At 43.9% G+C, this 21,657-nt stretch overlaps 1 protein-coding gene across 3 annotated transcripts; it reads right to left on the bottom strand.

Moving 5' to 3' along the window:
* Positions 1 to 1,529: 1,529 nt before the first annotated feature.
* LOC147890542 (putative arabinosyltransferase ARAD1) lies at positions 1,530 to 16,681 on the bottom strand. 3 transcript variants are annotated; one of them, XM_087390613.1, is made up of 5 exons: positions 15,794 to 16,681; positions 4,134 to 4,142; positions 3,912 to 4,053; positions 3,688 to 3,743; positions 1,530 to 1,898 (listed from the first exon to the last, which is right to left on the bottom strand). In XM_087390613.1, the coding sequence occupies exons 1-5, from the start codon at positions 16,646 to 16,648 to the stop codon at positions 1,776 to 1,778; spliced, it is 1,185 nt and encodes a 394-aa protein (XP_087246739.1). In that variant the 5' UTR covers positions 16,649 to 16,681; the 3' UTR covers positions 1,530 to 1,775. The 3 variants fall into 3 exon arrangements, with proteins under 3 accessions (XP_087246739.1, XP_087246737.1, XP_087246738.1); XM_087390611.1 differs by having other exon boundaries at positions 3,688 to 4,053; XM_087390612.1 differs by lacking the exon at positions 4,134 to 4,142 and having other exon boundaries at positions 3,688 to 4,053.
* Positions 16,682 to 21,657: the final 4,976 nt, after the last annotated feature.

A 21,657-nucleotide genomic window follows, 5' to 3' on the forward strand; every position in this document is an offset into this window, starting at 1 on the left:
GCTTTGAGAACTTTATAACTGTAGAAAGTGCTCTATCAAGAAAATGTACGAAAAGTTCCCTTTACTACACCAATCTGACACACTGTGTTGAATAAGTGAAAATTCCTAGCATTCTCATTCATCAACTAGAATATCACCATCAAATATTGGATGAATGTATGTGTATATAAGCATCATAATAGCTAGGAAAGCCTATATGCCAATGGTAGGTCCGATAGCTTATCGTTGTATCCAATCTTAACTGGACTCACCATGCCAAAAGTAGTCCTGCATATGGACAACAATAAGAAAAGAGAGGGTTATGTCATGGATGTCAATAGACAAAATAAAAGACAACTCCCTTCTCCATCCCACCATCGGACGTGTGTGTTCTACAAGACTAATGCATACTAACTTTTAACTTACAAATGCATCAATAGGCTATAAAAGAGGATGGATTCCACTAGACAAGATAGAAAAACACTAAGATGGAGAGCAAGTCACCAGACATGCTTCATACATGATAACAAGCAATCTACAAGGCCCTTATCCAAACACGGTTCTCTTTCAGTTCTCTTTCACAAATCCAAACCCTTCTAACCCCTCAGCACTTGACTCAACACAAGCTACAAGGCCTTATTCAAACATAACTCTTCCCACAAATCCCTCCCCAACACTCTACCCCAATGTGAATGGTCCTCACTCATATTCCTATCTCCCCCCCAAGTACCCAATCATTTTTTGAAATGCGCTCATTCAATTCCTTCCAAGACTCCCAAGTGTCATTGGGGGCATAAAGACATGCCACATTAAATTAAAACCCAAAAACTGAGACCAAAACAACCAAAAAGTTCCCTTCAACATCCCTAAACACTTTGTTACCTTGCAAATGGTGTTTGACTAGTACCACAATTCCTCCTCTGCACCTAACAAGCAAGTTCACAAACACATCATAACCAACATGCGAGATAGCAAGCCAAATTCTCAGATCTGGACCACATTTTACTCTTGCATCCACAACACTACCTAGGTTCCATCTACGATAATAGCCTTGAACATTCCAAGAAATCAATCCTACCTCCAGCTTAGCCAACCTTTCTTACTATTGTGCAAGCACTTTGTACACATCGCATAAGTTGAATCTATTCTCTTTACCCCCATCAACCACCCTAGCCATGTTTTGGATCCTTTTCGACATACCTTTAGAACTCAGCTTACCTTGCCATGAAGCTCTTTGCACTTGATTGTTCTGACCCAAGAGGCACTTCTTATGGTTTGAATCTGGGAGCTCCTCAGTTCTTCTGAGCACATGACCATAGGGTCTCCTTTATTCGAGAGAGAGAGAGAGAGAGTTTCACTAGCATTGTGATGGGATGTTTTTGGAGTTGTAAAAGTTTACATCAAAGTAACAGAGGGTTATTTCTGCACTTTGCAAGGGTACAAAAAATTTTGAGTGAGGAGTCTTGTTTCTAAATGAAAGCTCTGGTGCGATGAGATTGTGTTTGACAACAATATATATTGAGTAGGTACATGCAACATGGTATCTGTAATGCTCAAACATCGACTCATATTGAATTCTCAATTGCATACTATCCAATTCCAACTTATAGATGTGCCATAAGAAAACAGCATTACAATAAATTACTTAGATATCTCAACGGAACAAAAAGGTGTCAATGTAAACCCATCAGCACATTCAGTAACTACGACTATAGCTGTCAGTAACTACCAGTACAGCCCTGTTGGTTTAATCATTATCCATGATGCTCTTTGAACAAATATAGATTTCTTGCCTATTAAGACACCTCACGTCTGTCACGGTGTATCATAGTTCGCACACGAGGAAGCTTAGTAGCTATTGCACGCCACACCTGATCAACCGCTCCATTTGATTCTCCATACTCAAAGTATTTTCTCACCTGCAAATGCACACAATCAGCATTTGCATATCTGCCTCGACATCATATCAAAGCTAGACAAACTTGAGAATGATTCATCTATAGAGTCAAGATGGTGTCAGAAAATTAACTGTCATCTCCCAACATGCGAGCCCGCAAACTGCATTAGGGTTAGGGTTTTGGGCTGCCATAAGAGCAGTACAATACCTGCCTCATTGACTTCAAAATCCTGCCATATGGGCACATCTGAGGGATATGTGCTGCCACATGGGCAGCACGGGTGCCTAACATGTGGAATCACAACTGGCTGCCACATGGCTGAGAAAGGAATATCCTTGCCAGGCTTTGTCAGAGCCATGGTTAGGGTTGGACAGTCCACTTGGGAATGTTGTGGAGTAGACCCACAATGAGGACTGCCCATCAGCTGGAAAAACTGGCTGGAAAGGCCTTGTAAAGAGAGCCACAGGTCGGGCCGAGAATAGAGCATGGGCAAAGGAAGACCTGACAGAGTCAGCAGACCACCTGACAAGAATGCGCCACCCATCCGTAAGAAGAATTCGCATTCCCTGATTCCTCTAGATTTACCAGAGAGATCTTCAGAAGGAGAGCATGATATGGCATACCGTGAATGTTTATGGTTCGAATGCCTATAGCCCTAATCTTTAGTGATGGTTTGGTTTTGTTTTTAAAAAGCTGCTCTATTCTCTAACTATAGAGCATTACGTTACTCCAGAATTCTCAGTTTGCCATACGGTTGGAGGATATTATTTGGGGGATTATCTGAAGCTTCCAATACCCAAAAATGAATGATACTCAATTCCCAGGCTTCTTTCCTCAAATCAATAGATCTGGAAATTCCATACAAAATTTCTACCTGAGTTAATTTTATGTGCCATTTATAGCACCACAGTATAAACCACTTTTATCGAAGACATGATGATGGAAATACATTCCTTATTTTAACTCAACTCAATTCAGCGAGACCCTATGGGATCTGTTGCAGGAAGTTTGGAGTATGGGAATGTTTGACTATGAATACTGAGAGTTTTTCAGGATACATTTCCGAGACACCAAACTTTATAGATTACTCCCAGTCCCTATTTGGAGGAGGCCCTCCATCAAATCTGGCCAACCTAGTCGCCGTAATCACAGACCTGGTTTTCCTATTGAGCTGGTCTCCGGTCTAGAAGGGACAGTTGACCAGATTTGAAAGGGGCAGACTGCCCACCCCCATCTATAACAGGGCTCTATGGCTCATTCTCCTCAGGCACCTGGAGCTTTCCCAGCAGCCACAGAAGCTCTCAGCTTATGGCACACGGCAGGAGGAGATCTACAACAGTAGACCGTAGGAATAGCAGTAAGGCCCTCTTTTGGTGCCAGAAAATGACAGCTTCGCTACAGGTGTGAGGTACATCAAGGGCCATGCTTTGTACCTGATCTATCCTATTTTTCCAGCTTGATTGCTACAGGAGTCTCAAATGTGTTCGATTTACTTGTATACAGGGAAGACTCTGACACCCCCCCCCCACTGTCGTTTCTTTCCTCGTCTTCTTGGCTGTCCCTTCCCTCCTTTTTTTTTGCCAGAGCTTTTGAGGGTTCTAAGGCTGTTAGCTCGCTTCAAGCATGTGAGATTTTCTCAATCAAAAGGGAGACGTTTTCCTAGATATTTGCTGCACAGTTCCATTTCTTGCTGTCTCGGTTCACATATCTGCCCTCTCTTCTCTGTTCGCATATTTTGCTGCACTTTGACATGAATAACACAAAAGTCCAGAAAAAACCTTTAAGTACACAACTGTCACTGAAAAAATACCTTTCTCAACTCTTGCTGGTACTGTTGCAGCTTCTCAGCACTAATCTGTCGTAGAACTGAAGCCAAGTAACCAGGTTCCACTGCCTTATGAGAAGGTATAAAGATGGAAAATTTGCTGTAATCCAGTTCGTCTTCAAAAGGTAGCTCAATTTCGTCACTCACAACTACTGGAACACATAAGCTGGCAATGGCATCAAATAGACGGCATGCTGATGGTGTGTCACCTGCAGGATGCAGGCAGAACTTTGATGTTCTCATTCCCTGTGCAGCCAAACGCCTTCCTTCTCTTGACTGTATACCATGCGTTAGGACCATGCCTTCCTCCTTTTCCAATAACTTGAAAAGTTGATCTCTCACCTTACCACCCTGAAGGGAGGCCATGAAATGATCACCAACTGCAAGAGAAAGATGTGAATGATAAACAAATCTAAAAGTTGATCTCTCACCTTACCACCCTGAAGAGGGGCCAATAAATGATCACCAACTGCAAGAGAAAGATGTGAATGATAAACAAATCTAGCATTCAAATATCTCCAATGCTAAAGTCTATAGACCTTTCCAAACTTTCACGAACATAGATTATAGCAGAAAACAGTTAGCCTATGACAAAACAATACACAATCATAGTCACAAGAAACATTTCGTCTATTTCGTTGCTTCATCATTTCGACAAGTTTCGTTTCATTTTGTTTTTCCTTTTCGGACGGAACGGATAGGTTTCGAATTGACACTTAATATATACCGGGCGAAAAGATATGTTATATTTAAGTTAGAGTGAACAAAGAGAAATACAAGTCAAGACAGTAAAAAGGAAATTCAAAACACAAACACATTGGATTCTAGAAAAAAAGGGGCAAACCCGTGTATTTTGATTTGGGAGTCGCTGCTCTTAACCCTCTCGTAATGTTACACGGGCAGGGGAGCAGAAACAAAGGTTTCGTTGGGAGCATTTCGTCCTATTTCAAAACATTTCGTCTGTCTTGCGTTTCAAGGTTTCGAATAGGACAAAACGGGTCTTCACGTGACTACGTACACAATCTAGCAAGCATTAATTTCGATCGTGCTGATATTATGCCATAGTACATGAATTGTAGAAAACAGACTAAACATACTTCATTAAAATGATGCTACTATTCAGATGCCAACCTTTTACAAACGAGCATCTGCGGCCACATCTTCTATGTTCCCTCTCTTCAACACATTGCTGTGGGAGTTTCTCACAAGCTTACACAGCTGCAGCTTGTGAGAGAATCGAAGCACACGGCAACGTTTCATACAACAAAGAGGAATTGTTATCCAAACCACAATAGAAAAGGTTGGTGTTTGCATCTTCCAACCTGCATAGCTCCTTTTGTATACATTTCACTCATTGATCACGACTCATGTTATGCGATCTTATAAGTCATTGTCTTTAAAGTCTTGCCTTTCTGCAGCTTAATCCTAACAAGAGATGTGGATGAGAGCAACATCATTCCTAATATTCCACCAAGGAGTAAGATATCCATGCTACACTGTATCACAAGCAACTGCTAGCTAGACCACCTACTCGATCTTGCTCTAGACTAAAGGGAGGAGGAGTACAGGATGGGGCAGAGGTCACTCATGGCAATGGCTGATGCAAAGGATGAGGCTTGACTCATGAGACTTTCAAGGCTGGAGGATCATTATGACAGCTGCTGCTGTTGTTTGCTGGTAACAATTGTTATGGACTGAAAATGTCTACAGTCTACTATCTAGAGTAGTTAGTAACTAGTCACGAGTCACTTGTTTCTCAAAGTTGTGGGCTTGGCCCTTGGGGCCTCTCTTGTCTTTGTTGTTCATTTGCTATTCTCATCTACGATGTATTTGGATTGTACATTCTGTGTCCAAACTTCTAACATGAGCCTCAAGCATCATGATATGGAAATGCCATGTGGAAATGATCGTTCAGGGCATCTGCTGGTTTTATATTAAATCTTCATTTAATTTCAAAGTTGATGACTATGTTTATAGAGTCCTTTAAATTCTGTTTGTAGCTCAACCAATATTAAAAATTTGCAAGCTTCGAGAGTGTTTTTTAGTTCATGTGCATGTGTGCATGTGCGTGTGTATGAAGGTTGCCACGATCTGTGACGTATTCCTTTCTCTATTTCTAGACTTATGGATGGTTTGATGAATGGACACTTGTGGAAGGGTATGCCCTTTCGACGGGACACTTCCTAAGAGGCACAACTCTTGCCCTTTCGACAAGACACTTCCTAATGAGGCATAACCCTTCACAAGAGACATTCTAATGAAGAGACATTCCTATTGTAATGTACCCTCTCATCAAGGGTCACACCCTTCACAAGGGGTACACACCTCTTCATGCACATACCCTTTGGAGTACACACCTTTTCATGTGTGACTCTTCACTCTCTATATAAGAGAGGCCCAATTGTATGGATGACATAACATCCACCCTACAGACATTCAAGCAATACAATTATTCCTTGTTCTCTGCTATCTCAGTCTCCTTTCTGTTCCTTAGCACATTTCTAAATATAGTAAATCTAGGATTTCTTACAGTGGTATCAGAGCAAAATTCGCTCCTGCCTGTAGGAAATGCCCCCCACCTTCTAGCACCGATCTGATACATCTTTTCCGCTAGAAGGATATTCCGTGCACATTGTGCATGGAAGAGATGGAGAGAATGAGCGTAAAAATTTTAAACGCCTACCCTGCCTAAAGTCATCTATGGCCTCTCCATCTCCCACACATCACAAGTTGATGTGAATGGACACGACAAAAATCGTCTTTTTAGGTGCTTGGGCTGTCCCAAAACCAAGGGACACACCTTTTCCACCATGGGACACACCTTTTGGTGACGAGTCGCGACTCCTCACTCACAGGACACACCCCATCGTGGACAAAAGGACATACCTATTCATGCAGGGTCACACGCCTTTTAACAATAGGGACATACCCCTTCATGAAAAGGTGCACCTATTCCAAGGGTCACACCCCTTCGAATAGGCACACCTTTTAGGCCCCAAGTACCTACAAAAGGGTACCTAGAGGGGTAAAAAGGGAAAAAAATAAACCCATCCCCTACCCCTAAAATTACCCTAGCTACCTAGGGTTAACTAAACCCCCCATTTAATTTTTGGGGCAACTAACCCATTAGGCAGCCCCCAACGAAAAGTCGCCTTTTCTCCAACAAAAAAACTGCACGTACGGATTTCCGTACCACCTGCGCCAGCCCGTACAGCCAGCCATCACCTCGCCGTACAGTCCTGCGCAGCCTGGCCGTACAGCCCTGCGCAAGCCCTCGCCATTCTGCCTTCCAGCCTGCGCCGTACCATCCGCCAGTCTGCCGTACAGCCTGCGCAAGCCTGTCGTACAGCCTGCGCAAGCCTGACGTACAGCCTGCCTTCCCTGCAGCCAGCCGTTGCCTCTGCCGTACAGCCTGTGCACGCCCTGCAGCCAGCCCTTGCCTTTACCGTACAATCCTGCGCAAGTCCTGCAGCCTGCCACAGCCCTGCGCCATTCTGTACGACCAGCCCTGCACACAATTCCTTGGCCTCGCCAGCCACCCCCCTCCTGCGCAGTCCTTGACCCGCCAGGTTCTTTCGCTCCTGCCTTTCCTGCGCAGTCCAGCCCTGGGCAATGCTCTAAGCCTCGCCATTGACAGCCCGCAGCCCCTTGTTTCGCCATTTTTGGTCCTGCCAAATCAGCACCAGTTGCAGCTGCTCGCGCGATGAAGACAGCCTGTTGACAGCCCGGACCAGACAAGTATCGAGCGCTCCTCGCAAACCATTGCACCATGGATCTCCGGACACCGACTTGCAGCCTTCGTCTACGCAATAACTTGGCAGATTAAATTATTGCCAGGTGGAGTCTTTCCAATCTGCTTTTAAGGATTCTCTTTAACAAATTACAGCAAATGAAAGAATCCACATTAAAGCATGGAAACCCCTGGTAATTCACCCGGCATTTCAAGGACGCCTCAGGCATCAGCTACCACACAATATCGTGTTCAAATTGCACAGCCAGCCCATTTCGGAGCCTTTGCATCTTGGGTCTTCTGTGTCACGTGCCCTCCTAGTGACTTGGACCACATCCTCTACCTTCTGCGTGAGGCACCTCAGTTACATTATTTCCTCAGCACAGTACAGGTTGTGTTCCACGAGACACGAAGATATCCAGAACACGATATTCCTCAGGAGTTTGCTGTTCATTTTTGGAGAGAATTTTACCCCTCACCTTCGGCATCTCCAGGGTACTCTCCACCTCCTTCAGCTCCCAGATATCCTCCTCTACAGGTTGCACCTTCTCCAAGTCAGTATTTACACTCTGAAGGCACTCCCTCTCCTGGATATCCTCCACTTCCGACAGCAGCTCCTTATCCCTTTTCAGATCTGTGGACTCTGCTACCTACCCCTTTCCTCTCACGAGCAGTAACACCACTTTCGGCATCTCTAGTGTTACCTCAGACAGGACCTCCCTTACCAGATTTCCACGGGTGGTTCCATCCTGCCTCGCCTGCCCCCTCCAACATGAGCAACCTCAGGGAGCAGCCCGAACCCTCTTCCAGGAATGGTACAAACTAGAGCGCAAGTTCGCGCTTTTCTCACAGGGATCTCCGATATGTCGCACCGCTCGCGTGAAGCCTGTCCAGAGATCAAAGAATCAAGTCCCAAAAAGACCCCTGAAGTCAACGTACAAGGCGAATCACTATTGCAACTTCAAATATCTCAGCTTCAGGACAGCATCTCCGACTTGGTTCAGAAAGTTCAACAACTTCAAGATTCTCAAAGTACCGCACATACAGAGGATGACCTGACGCAACCAGACGACGATGCGGACTCTTTCCCACCAGAGGTAGAAAACATTGAACTACGTGCCCTCTACCGTTTACTTCAAGCTTCCAAAACTAAAAGACTTGACATTAAACTTCCGGAAGCCTACACTGGTCAACGCAATCGCCGAATAGTTGACCAATGGCTCACAAAAATGCGCATGTATTTTGACACTGTTGACCTCACTGAAGGCAAAAAGATCGCCTTGGCAGCCTCCCTCCTGAAGAATACAGCATTTCTATGGTGGCAAAGACGCTTAAAGGACGGAAAAAGTGTGTTAACATGGGAACATTTTGAACACGTGCTCCGTAAGCAGTTTATACCTGCCAATGCGGACTTCCAAGCACGTTCAAAACTCCGACAGTTGGAAGGGTTGCCTGTCTTCCTACATCTCTCAGTTCACCACATTGGTGCTGGAGATTGATGGTTTAACTGAGGATGATCGCCTTCATGCTTTCATCTCAGGCCTAAATCCCTCGTTACGCATTGATGTTCTTAAAGCAAACATCACCACCACAGATGGCGCTATTGCTTACCCAGAGCGCATTACAGATTTCCTAAACACAGGGAAGCAGAGTGCTAATCGCACACAGAACTCTCCTATGGCCAAAGGTGCTTGCCCTCAAGATAACACCAGGTTTCGAAAAAACTTCGGTAATCAAGGTCAGCGACAGTCTCAAGATCCCCAGAAGCCTCAGAAATCATTTGCTGGATTCCAACAGAAGCACTCCCCCAAGGATCACGCTTCTTCTTCTTCACAAAGTCATTACCGACATCCCCAACATAAAGGTGCGGCCACTGACAAGAAGAACAACTCCAGCACAAAAGGACTTTGTACCATCTATACAGGCGACCATAGATGGTTCGATTGTCCCAAGCGCCCAAAGCAAAATTCCAATATGGAACCTAGCACTCCCCAAAAAGAAGATGCTACCTTAGCACAAGATAAGAAAGGCAAAGCTGTTCGAATGGCGAATACCATCCACTTGAGCCTTGCGAGCAACCCCGAACCTTCCCTGGCCACTCAAGTACTTTGTGTTCAAGGATCGATTCGTGGAACAACGGTCACCATCCTCATCGACAGTGGCTGTTCTCATAATTTCCTAGCCAGTTCTGTGGTCGATAAACTTCGGTTGACCACCAGTCCTAGTCTCATGGACTATCAGATTGAACTCGCAAATGGAACAACTTTCTTGTGCAACACCAGGATAAAAAACTTGTCTTTTCGCATCCAACATTATACGGACAAGTTGAACTTCGACATTATGCCTCTTTCTCGGTACGATGTCATACTTGGACAACAGTGGCTCTACGACTATGATCCATCAATCAGTTTTCGCAGCCATACTATCCAGTTTGTCCACCAGGGAAAACTTATCGAGCTAACTGGTTCTAGAGACTCTCCTTCAACCCCAGTTGCCTCTGCCCTACAAGTAAAGAAGTGGGTTCGTAAACGCCAAGTAAAGACTTCACTTCTGTTGGTTACGACAGTAGAGGAGACACCAACAAAGGATCCTCCTGAATACCTCAACCAACCTTTTTTCCAGCCCTACCTGGATCTTTTTCCACAGGAATTGCCAAAGCAGTTACCACCTCGACGACCAGTGGATCACCCAATCGAACTCATTCCCGGTAGTAATCCACCGTCGAAACCTCCTTATCGGGTTTCTCACACTCAAAATGAAGAAATCCAAAGACAGGTCACCGAGCTACTCGACAAAGGTCACATTCGGCCCAGTCGCAGCCCTTTCGGATCTCCTGTACTACTTGTGGAAAAAAAGAACAAGTCTATGCGCCTCTACATCGACTACCGAGCCCTCAACAAGCTCACTATCAAAAACAAGTATCCATTGCCTCGCATTGATGACCTCTTCGATCAACTTCTACATGCAACACAATTCTCCAAGATTGATCTTCGTTCAGGTTATCATCAAATTCGCATACGAGAAGGCAATGAGTACAAGACAGCTTTTCGAACAAAGTATGGACACTATGAATGTTTGGTCATGCCTTTTGGGTTAAACAATACCCCGGCCACATTCATGACATTAATGAACGACATCTTCAAGCCTTTCCTCGATAAGTTCATCATCGTTTACCTCGATGACATCCTCGTTTTCAGCAGATCCCTACTTGAGCACAAACAACATCTTCACCAAGTTTTTGAAGTTCTCCCCGCAAATTCTCTCTACATCAACATTGAGAAGAGTGAGTTCTTCAAGACCCAACTTGAATATTTGGGACATGTTATTTCGGCTCAAGGCATCTCTGTGGATCCCAAGAAGGTCGAGGTAATCCGAAACTGGCCCACTCCTAAGAATGTTCATGATGTCCGCTCTTTTCTCGGATTGGCAAACTTCTACCATACAAAGGTCTATCGGTTTTCCGAAATCGCAGCTCCTATGTCCGAATTATTGAAAAGCACACCAATTTTTCAGTGGCTTCCCAAAACAGAGTATAGTTTCCAACAAACAACACTCACTACTACACCAGTTATGGCTATTGCTGACCCAAACCTTCCATTTGAGGTCATGACCGACGCTTCCGACATCGCTACAGGAGCAGTCTTGATGCAAGAAGGCAGAGTTATTGCTTTTGACAGCCATAAACATTCTGATATCCAAACCCGATATCCGGTCCATGATAAGGAGTTTCTTGCTGTTGTACATGCTTATCGCTCTTGGAAACATTATCTCATGGGTGCCGACTCTGTGGTCAAAACAGACCATCACTCTTTAAAGTACATCTTTACTCAGCCAGTCATGAACGCTCGACAAGCACACTGGGTTGAGTTTCTGGCCAACTTTCACATGACCATTGAGTACATTCCAGGACTACGCAATGTAGTTGCAGATGCTCTCAGCAGGTTACCTCTAGCATCAGCCATGGTAATCTCTACATTATCTGTGGATGTTCCGAATTCATTCAAAGGAAAGTATTTCAATGATAAAGACTTCGGCACAGCAGTACAGGTTCTTTCCAAAGATCAACCTTCGACTTCCGAACAGAAGATTTTCTCATCCTATTCTTATACGGACGACCTTCTGTATTATCAAGATCGCGTCTGTGTACCACACATGACAAGGATGTTCGACGTCTTTTGTTAAAAGAGCATCATGTAGTTCCTTATGCTGCCCATCCAGGCATCAATAAGACTTATCGGTTACTTAGTGCAACATACTACTGGCCTCAGATGAAAAGCAATGTCATCAAAATGGTTACATCTTGCTTATCTTGTCAACAAATGAAAGCAAGTCGACGACTTCCAACAGGACTTCTTCAGCCTCTTCCAGTTCCAACTGAAAGGTGGGAAAGTAATTCCATGGATTTCATTACAACACTACCACGATCCTCCAGAGGTAACACTCAGATTATGGTAATTGTTGATCGCTTGTCCAAAATGGCACACTTTGTTGCTTGCAAAAGCAGTGCATAGGCTCCGGACATAGCCCCGGACATAGCCAAACTCTTCATACAACACATCTTCCGACACCATGGATTGCCCAAGAATATCATATCCGACAGAGATCCTAAGTTTACCAGTCACTTTTGGATTTCACTGTTCGAATCTTTGGGTACAACTCTACTGTTCAGTTCAGCTTACCACCCAAAATCAGATGGCCACACTGAAAGAGTCAACCAAGTTCTGGAAGAAATGCTTCGACATTATGTTCAGTCACGCCTAGCAGCTTGGGAAGAATATCTGCCACTCCTTGAGTTTGCTTATAATAACTCTTTCCATAGTGCCATCAGCATGACTCCGTTCCAAGCACCTTATGGAAGCACCTTATGGACACACTCCGATTGTACCAACGAATTTTGTACTTCAACATCGAGTGGCCCTCGCTGATCAACTGGTTCAAGAAATGCAAGACATTCTACTACAAGTCAGGGATCATATGCGAAAAGCGCAAGAGCAGTATCAACGGTCTGCCAACAAACATAGACGTCATCTGGAATTTAACACTGGTGACATGGTGCTATTATTTGTAGCCCCACATCGCTATAAGACGGTTAAGTCTGTGTTTCCTAAGTTGCGACCCAGATACTATGGACCTTTCCGGATCGTCAAGAAAAATTCACCTTTAAGTTACAAATTGGAATTACCACCATCATGGGAAAAAATCCATCCAACATTTCATATTTCTTGGCTAAAGACGTACATTCCAGGCGATGAAGCACTTCCTCCTGCAGGTGATTATGTCCCAGAAATCGAAGACGATTATATTCTCCTTATTCCTGAGCGTATTCTGGACCATCGACAACGAGAGACTCGACATCGACTTATCACGGAATTCCTTGTTCTTTGGCGAGATCTGGACGACTCCGACGCTACTTGGCAGTCTGATGAAGACTTACAGCAGTACCCTGACATTTTACAGCAGTATTTTCAGAATCTACCATGATATTTTCTAAATCAGTTCATTATCTCCACCAGGGTCTTCTTTTGAGTGGGAGGGGATGTCACGATCTGTGACGTATTCCTTTCTCTATTTCTAGACTTATGGATGGTTTGATGAATGGACACTTGTGGAAGGATATGCCCTTTCGACGGGACACTTCCTAAGAGGCACAACTCTTGCCCTTTCGACGGGACACTTCCTAATGAGGCATAACCCTTCACAAGAGACATTCTAATGAAGAGACATTCCTATTGTAATGTACCCTCTCATCAAGGGTCACACCGTTCACAAGGGGTACACACCTCTTCATGCACATACCCTTTGGAGTACACACCTTTTCATGTGTGACTCTTCACTCTCTATATAAGAGAGGCCCAATTGTATGGATGACATAACATCCACCCTACAGACATTCAAGCAATACAATTATTCCTTGTTCTCTGCTATCTCAGTCTCCTTTCTGTTCCTTAGCACATTTCTAAATATAGTAAATCTAGGATTTCTTACAAAGGTACCCTTGAAAACATACAAAAGTTTCAAACATCAAGCAAAGTTTCTAGGTGTTTTCAAACATCTTGCACCCCCTGCTGCGGACCATTTGTCAATGTTTCGCATGAATATTGTGGCTGTGGATAGAAGAAGCCTGATCATCAGAGGGAGGACCAGTGTGGGAAAGAAGAGTCAGAAGCACAGAAGCCAATCTAGCAGAGGTGGAGCTGTGCTTAATAGTTGCTCCGAGCATCCCTGAGGTGAAGTTTACAGATAGTGGAGTGGTGCAAGATGTCCAGGGCTCCAGGCTTATCACAACAAAGCACTTCTTCATGTTTTCATTGTCAAGAGTTTCCGTACTCTGAACAATTTTTCTTCTTGGCCTTATCTTGACCGGCCTTGCCCTAACCGCTTACCTTTCCTTTCACATAACAACAAAGGATTTACTATTGTCAAAATCATTCTAATCTTCTCCCTACCTTGTTCTTGCAGTAGCATCAGCCCCAACTCTTAGAACATATGTTGGAATAGGGGTGGTCACCTCCCCATCTGTAATTTCCCAAATAAGGAGAGGTGTACCAAGGGTTTGAAGGACTGCCACATGGGGTAGCATAGTGGCTGCCATGTAGGGAGCACAAAGAGTGCCACCACGGAGGACAGCAGAGGCATGGCCGTGCCATCACATAAAACATCACCACACATGCAAACAAAAATAATTATCCATGTATAACGGACAATATCTTTATAAAGAAAAGGACAATGCTAGTAGAAAAGTTTAGACATATACATTTAAATGTTCCACCCAAAAGTGGCAAGTCCTTTCTTTTTCATTTTTTTTTTCAAAAGGGCCCATGTTTCTCCGACAACATAATAAAAAAAGAATTTTAAAAAACCAAAGAGCCATAAGGTATCGAAGGCATAAAGGGTTTGACAAGGGACAAAGTGGACAACTGGAGTCCTAAGGTCCTAAGGTTGTAAGGTCCAATTAAAAGGACCAAAAAAAAAGACTTTTTGAAAAGAGGACCTTAAGGCTTTTACAATGTGAAAGCTGAGAGATATGGAGCTAAGGAGAGCTGAGAATAGAACTAAGACACAGCTGAAAAAGGAAAAGAAAGCGGCTGAAACAGAAACCCCAAACCTCTACTCCGAGCCCGGTCTATGGAGGTGCTAGGCACTCTCCTGGAATCACCCAAAGGAATGATGATCTAGCTGCCTAGGCACTCTCCTGGAATCACCCAAAGAATGCTGATCTAGTTGCTGTTTGCAGGGGAATTTTGGGAGGGGCTAGAGCTGCTCTGGGCTGTTTGTAACTGAGGGGAAGCTGGATAAGGAACGAGGACACAAGGCCCCCTTTATATAGGGGGCTGGAGGGGCTGGTTGGCTGGCCCCAACCAGCCAGAAATAGCCGACCAGCCAGTCAGCTGGTTGGCTCGCTGGTTGGGCCATAAATGCCCCCCTCCAAGCTGCCTAGGGAGGGACAGAAGGCAGACTATAAAAGCTGCCTTCCCTCCAGCCCATTTCCTTTGTTGTGGAGCTGCCTCGGGGGCCTTGTGGGGCTCCTTCCTTGGCTGCTCCTGTCCCCATTATTTGGTCATTCTGACTTGACTAAGGCTGAGAGACTGACCTATGTAGCTCGTGCCTGAAAGTTGTTTCACAGTCTATTTATTGGCTTGCACACACACATGGTTGTGAAGTACACATGAGAAAAGGAGTTTTGGATTCCAAAGTTTAAAACTTCCACGTGTGTTTTCTTGAACCCTCTTAGACCTTCAGTGGCAGGATACCCTCTGTTTAAGTTAATTTCTAAAATGGTATTAGAGCCTTGATCAGAAGTTCACGGGAGCTTGAAGACAGGGACCTTGTTGAAGGACGACCTTCATTCACTGCTCGGGGGAATCTACTTCAACGTCTGAAGGATTGAGGAGGAGGGAGGCTTGAGTTCAAACTAGTGTACAAACTCTCACTCTATCCCTATTTAGTTCATTGTCATGGTCAACAGATATCAGATCCCTAATTTTGGTGACAGAGGCAAGCTTGATGGGACCAATAACACATTGTGGAAGATGAAGGTCAAGAGCCATTTAGTGTTGAGGGCGTCTTGGGAGATTGCGACAGGCAAGGAGTTAATGCCTCAGCCCACGGTAACTCCACTCTACAGAGACACAAGGACTCCAGTTGGGACCAGTCAAGCTCATGTGCAGCTTCGATTACTCACGTATTTTTAGTTGACACTAGACACCTCTAGTTGTTCCGATCGTGATGTCTATGGGTTGGTGCGTGTAGCTATTCAATCCAAAGATCACGCATGCCGTGCATCCCAGCATTTAGTTTTATCACTACAAGTAAAGTGAGAAGGAGAGCTCTCCACGGAAAGTGGCTCGTGTCGTGGGATACCTCTTTCCTGTAGCGGTTGCCCATGAAGAACAGTAGCGTCTTTCTTTCCAGCGTTGCGTTCTCATGAACATAGGACGGTATACGGTGCGAATATGGAAGAACCACATCCTTCGACCAAGAACCTTGTTCGGGCTCGAGTCTCCCAAAATCGGACAACAGGAGTATAGAATTCTTAAACCTATCAATGACGAGGTGAAGGGCGTTCGGATCTTGGCAAACGATCACATGATCCCGTCCTCGATTTCTACGCCAAGTTTTCTGCTTTTCGAGCCACTCAACTAACTGGATCTGCATTTGCTCGTCACTATAATTCGTTCGCGCATCCGAGGTCCCATCAGAACTGCTGGAAGGGATCACATTGACGCTCAAGGAAGAAAAGAAAGGGACGTAGAAGACGTCAGCGTCCTGGGGCCGAGCAACTCTTACAGCGGGGGAGCCAAGGCGGGCACTGGGGGGCTTCATGAGGTCCAAGAAGAGCCACCATTCGGCGCTATGCTGAGTGCCGGGGTAGGGGAGGTGGGAATGGTTGGAAAATTCGGAGAGGAGGGAGCGGGCAAGGAGGTATTCATGGATGACACCGAAGGTAAACTTGGAGGGCAAGGGGTAAACGAAAATTTGGAGGAGGGGAAGGGGAGAGGGAGGGGGAGGAGGAGGAGGAAGAGGAGGAGGAGATGGAGGGATGGAGCAAGGGGAGGGGGAGGGGGGGGAAGGGGATGATGAGAGGAGATGGAGGAGGCTATGCTTTGAGGGGAGACAAGAGTGCATGAAGAAGAAGACCATTGATGCAGAGTAGAGTGCCAGCATGCCCAGCACCACAGAGCACCAAGGGCTCATCCCTGTCCCTCGAATCATCATGGTAACAAATGCTCACCTCCTACCACCCCTAGCCTATAGGTTCTTGATGGTCTTGGAGCAAGATTTTGTTTCCGCAATTATCCTCGATGCAGTCCTACAAGTGTTGGAGGACCACTTTCTCATTTAGATTACGAGTGCATGGACTCGCCTACGACGGGCTTCCTCTCTCTCCTCTCTCTCTCTTCACCACGTGGAGCCCTCCTCTGCCTAGAACCTGACTCTCCTCTGAGTCCCACATGGAACCTTCCCTATTATAAATTATATAAAATAAATGGAGAGCGGGCGGGCAGCCCGCGAGTCATTTTCTAAATGGAAAAGTGGGACTCCCCCACCTTTTGATACTTTAAAAAAAAATTTAAAACTTTTAAAAAAATATTGAGACTCCCCCACCTTTCCCTACCGTCAAAGGCGTGGGGAGCGCACCACGCGTAAATTCCAACTTCGGGCAGCTAGCGTGAAGATTATCATTCGTCAAAAGTTTTCATCAAACGGTTGAGATGAAGTTTCCAGCGACCCCGGCCTTTGATAGTGTAGGGAATCGCCCGCGAGAGGTGATTCCAGAGAGGAAACCAACAGCGCCGCCAGTTTCCTCGTGGGCGATTCCCTACACCATCAAGTATCATTCGGGAAACAAAATCTTGCTCCAAGGACCATCAAGTACCTAGCCTAGTCTTCTTCCATGACAGTCTAGTTGTTGTAGGAGGTCAACATTTTTACCATGATGATTCAAGGGGCGCGATCGATTTCCTCCAGGGAATCAGCGAACCGTCGACGACTCCCGATCATCGGACAGGGGAGGGAGGCGACACATGTCGCGTATTGATTTATAGCATGAGCGGCTCGTTGGGCGCATGGACCGATGAGGTGGAGCTGTGGACATGTGTCGCGATTTAATTGCCTTATTTGGCAGCGCGACCAATGCAAGTGTTGATGTGTCGCGAGTAGGAAGGTAGAATCAATCTAACAGTTGTAATAAGGCGCTCATCACGAGCCATTAGATCAACGTTAGGGCTTTAAATAGCCGGTGGACTACATAATGAAACCAATTAGACTGTCAAGCGCAGATTACGATTATTCACGTTAATTGATCCAACGGTTGGGATCTTGTTTCCACTGAGCCCAACTGTTGCCGATGTAGGGAAAAGGGAGCGTGCTATGAATCTTAGTGTTCATTGAAAACTTGCAAACTGTATACAATGGAGGGCAAGGATCTCCAAATGCAATCCCCCTTATGTCCTCTTTGCAATAGACTTAAAGAATCTCCTATGCATCTACTTTGGGAATGTGCATTGACTAGGGAAGTGACACTCTAAAATCATAGCCTTAGAATGATGATGATGCTCTCTTTCTCTTTAGTCATAGGATTAGGGAATTGGCAACAGGAGGCGTCTACCATAAGAAGCTGAGAGTTGATTTCATAGTTGCTAGCAACCGTTGTCAATTTTTGGTTGTTAACGAATAGGGAGCGGGAGTTGCCATGTGGCAGGTGGTGGTAGAGGCGGAGATGGATGGTGGAGTGTGTGGGAGGGTGCTGTGTAAAGGAAGAATGTGACAAGCGACACTCTATGCTATCTCATTACAAAAAAGTTTTGATCCAATGGTGTTGAATGACCCTAGCCTTTGACTAGAAAGCTCAAGTCAAGACACTCAATGCCTCTTCCTATCCTCTCCCCCATGACGCTTGGAGCTCCTCCCCTCCTCCCTTCTCCAACTGTCAAAGTCGTCGAGACTCAGATGAAATCTCAACCCATGGATCAAAGGCCTTTAATATCCAAAAATTGGAGGGCTCTTCAATCATGCTCACATATCTCCAACAGCACCATCTGCACATCACATCCTCATCACATCATAATACGACGTTCATTAATTGCTAACGTGTCCAAAACTTCCAAAGTGGCTCTATCATATCACTCTAAAAAATGTTAATGTGTCCTCGCCCCAACGACTTCAAAGGATGGTAGAGGCCATGGGAGGCCTTTATCTCCTGTAAAATTGGTGAGCGGTGAAGCATCAGCCTTCACATCCTGTAAAAGTGGCTCTCAAATGTTGCTCACCGCCTTTATAGGCAGTAAAGGCCTCCCCATGGCATCATTGAGCAGCTACTTATCCCTTCACCTCAACTCCCAATAACTAATGCTTACATGCCAAGCATGCAAACGTTTCAAACTCACTTCCTAGCCATCAACCAAGTCAAAAGTGACATGCAAATATCAAAGTTTCCTTGTTTGCAAACTTGCAGATCCAATAGTTGCAATGCATCCTCCAACGACCTTGCAGTTTGATGAAATAGGGAGCTCTTCTCTCGAGTATCTTGCATGACAAATTGTTGGCATGCCAAGAGCTTCGATTAGGTAGTATTAAAGAATGGCAAGCTTTAACATTTTCAAATTTTCTTATTTGTGCAATTTTAGGCTTGATGGAAGATAGGGATGGGTACCTTTCTTGCACATAATATTCATACTTTTCTTCATTTTGAGTTGTCTTTCTTGTAGTGAGATGTTATTTGGGAATTCCTCCATCTCTATTGTCCATATTTTCCATTTATTTGATTGCTAGATTGAATTTGCATGGGTGAATGTTCATGTATGGGTGTTGGATTACAATCATTTTTATTAAAGGGAAATGGAATTTTCAGACTTTATAGGACTTATATCAGAGTTTTCATGAAACAATTCTATTTTGAATGCATGTGTGTCAACCAATGTGGAAAGGGTGAAAGAATCAAACGGGCACAACAAGAAGGTAGTGTTTTCTAAATGGCAAAGATATGCTTTAAAATTTGCTATGTTTGGCTATATACTTAGGAAGTTTGGATTTGGATAAAATGAATTGTTCCAATGATTGGAGTCAATACTTTTTTATGCTGTGATTTCCTTCACCTTGTTAGATATACATTTTATAAAAGATTGAGTTGTTATGTGGAACTTCAAATGTACGACATGCAAACTAAGACACTTGTCATTAGGAATTTCTTCAAGAAATCCATGTCTATATTTAAAGGCGTACTTGTTATGATATTTTCTATTGCTTTTTGGAAGGAAGAGAAAATAGTACTTAGAGTTGCAAATTCTATACTTCAACTATTATCACCAACCACTCCAACCTTTGTAAGGAAAAAACGATACAATAGTAACTCTTAAAGTATCAGTAAACACTTAAAGAACTTTGAAAGAATAATAGAAAATGTTTGATCTTTAACTAATATTTTATTGCAAACAAAGAGGCCCGGTACAAAGCACCCTTTTTTTTTTGGAGGAACAAAGCATTTTGAGAATAGCAAGGTTTTCATTACATTGGTATGAGAATGGCTACTCTTCTTTAACCCTAGGAGCAATGAATTCAGTGGTGAGGCCAAACATGTTTATCAAGAAACATCCTTCAACCTTCTTGTTAAACAAATAGGACTTAAGCAAGTTTGCGTTGTCATGGACTAAATCCACAAATGGTCAAGGAAACTTCAAAACCTTGTCTAGAATTGCATCCTTCAAAATGAAATCAATGGATGCTCCATCGACAGCTGTTATGAGAGCCTTAACCTTTAAAATTTTAATCAAGGAATCATTTGGAGACCAAATTGAACCTAGATTTCACACATGGAAACACCATGCTATGGGGTATTTTTCTAGCCCATTATGCACCATTTAGGCATCCAAAGCACTCACTTAAATTGTTCTACCATGTGGGCTTTTTTTCATACTAATTCATACATAACTTTTGCTTGTGAGCTCTGATTGACGATTCGTTTACATCGGCACATTCCCAACACATTTTATAACACAACACTCTCCAAAATACTTACACGTCTCTAACCCTCATAACACTCACGATTCAACTTTTGGACCTAAGACAGACATGTCCAATCGTCCACTCCGCAAGTGTGCATGCAACTATGATCTAGCCCACATCTATGACAACCCTCCTTCCTAAAAAGTGTTAAGAGACTATGAGAAGGCATTTTGCTTGGCTCGTGACAAACCAATGCTTTCAATCACCTTCGAGTTGCATTGCAATTGCTTGTGCAAGATAAAATTTCAACTATCAAACACATAAATAAGAAGTTAAAGTCAATTCTTTCAGATCAAAGGAACAACTTGGATACCATATTCATACTCATTCGATATGTTGGATATGGGTGTTAAACACTTGTAAGAGATAGATTGAAAGGGAAGGCTCCTTGATGGGCATGATTAGATTAATGTCTAACATATCTAACACAATGGGTCGTGTAGTTTTTAAATAAATCACATTGTGCAAAATAAACTATTTCTCTTCGGATGTCTTGAACTTTGTTGCAACCTGAAGAAAGTCATAGTGCTAGTTGCTCCAAAAAGTTAGCTGCATGCAAAAAGATGTGAGTTGGCTATTTTGATTTAGTTTCAAGGCAAGGAAAAGAAGGTTGGATTTCTAATGAAAGAAGATGAATCAAGTGCTTACAAGTTACAGTGATTGAGTCTTTGGGAACTCCACATCCCCCACGACGATGATTTTGTCCCTTTGCTTGTGTGACATCCCTAGTTTGATCAATGGTCACCACTAGGGTGGCAAGAGGCAATTGGCTTCCTTCTCCTTTGTTTAATTAGATCCAAGGCACTTCTCTTTGTATTGGGAGATAGTTCCTTTTGGATATATTTTGGGCACAACACTAAGAGGCTGGAATCTAGATTCTCTCAACTCTTGTTGACGGGTCAAAAGTTATTGTATAATCTATGGCTCTACCATCATTCCTAGGATTTTTGAACACACAACACTATATTAGGGAATTTTCATATAGTTTGGGACTTCCCAACATGGTTAAGATTTGGCCATAAGGTCAAATCTTAACCCATTCATTGGAAGTGGAATTCAACCTAAACATTATATTAGGGAATCCTCCTAGGTCCCACTTTGAAATAAGGGACCCGGGTTTGGCCACATGGTCAAATCTCAACCCATTATTTGAAAGTGGGACTTGGAAGATTCCCAAATTCTCTAATATAGTGTTATAGTGAGAAATTGGTTATCCTAATACA

The sequence above is a fragment of the Dipteris shenzhenensis genome, chromosome 19 (genome assembly GCF_047967505.1).
Source record: "Dipteris shenzhenensis isolate YYH24624 ecotype China chromosome 19, Dip_SZ_1.0, whole genome shotgun sequence".
In the NCBI taxonomy this organism is placed as follows: domain Eukaryota; kingdom Viridiplantae; phylum Streptophyta; class Polypodiopsida; order Gleicheniales; family Dipteridaceae; genus Dipteris; species Dipteris shenzhenensis.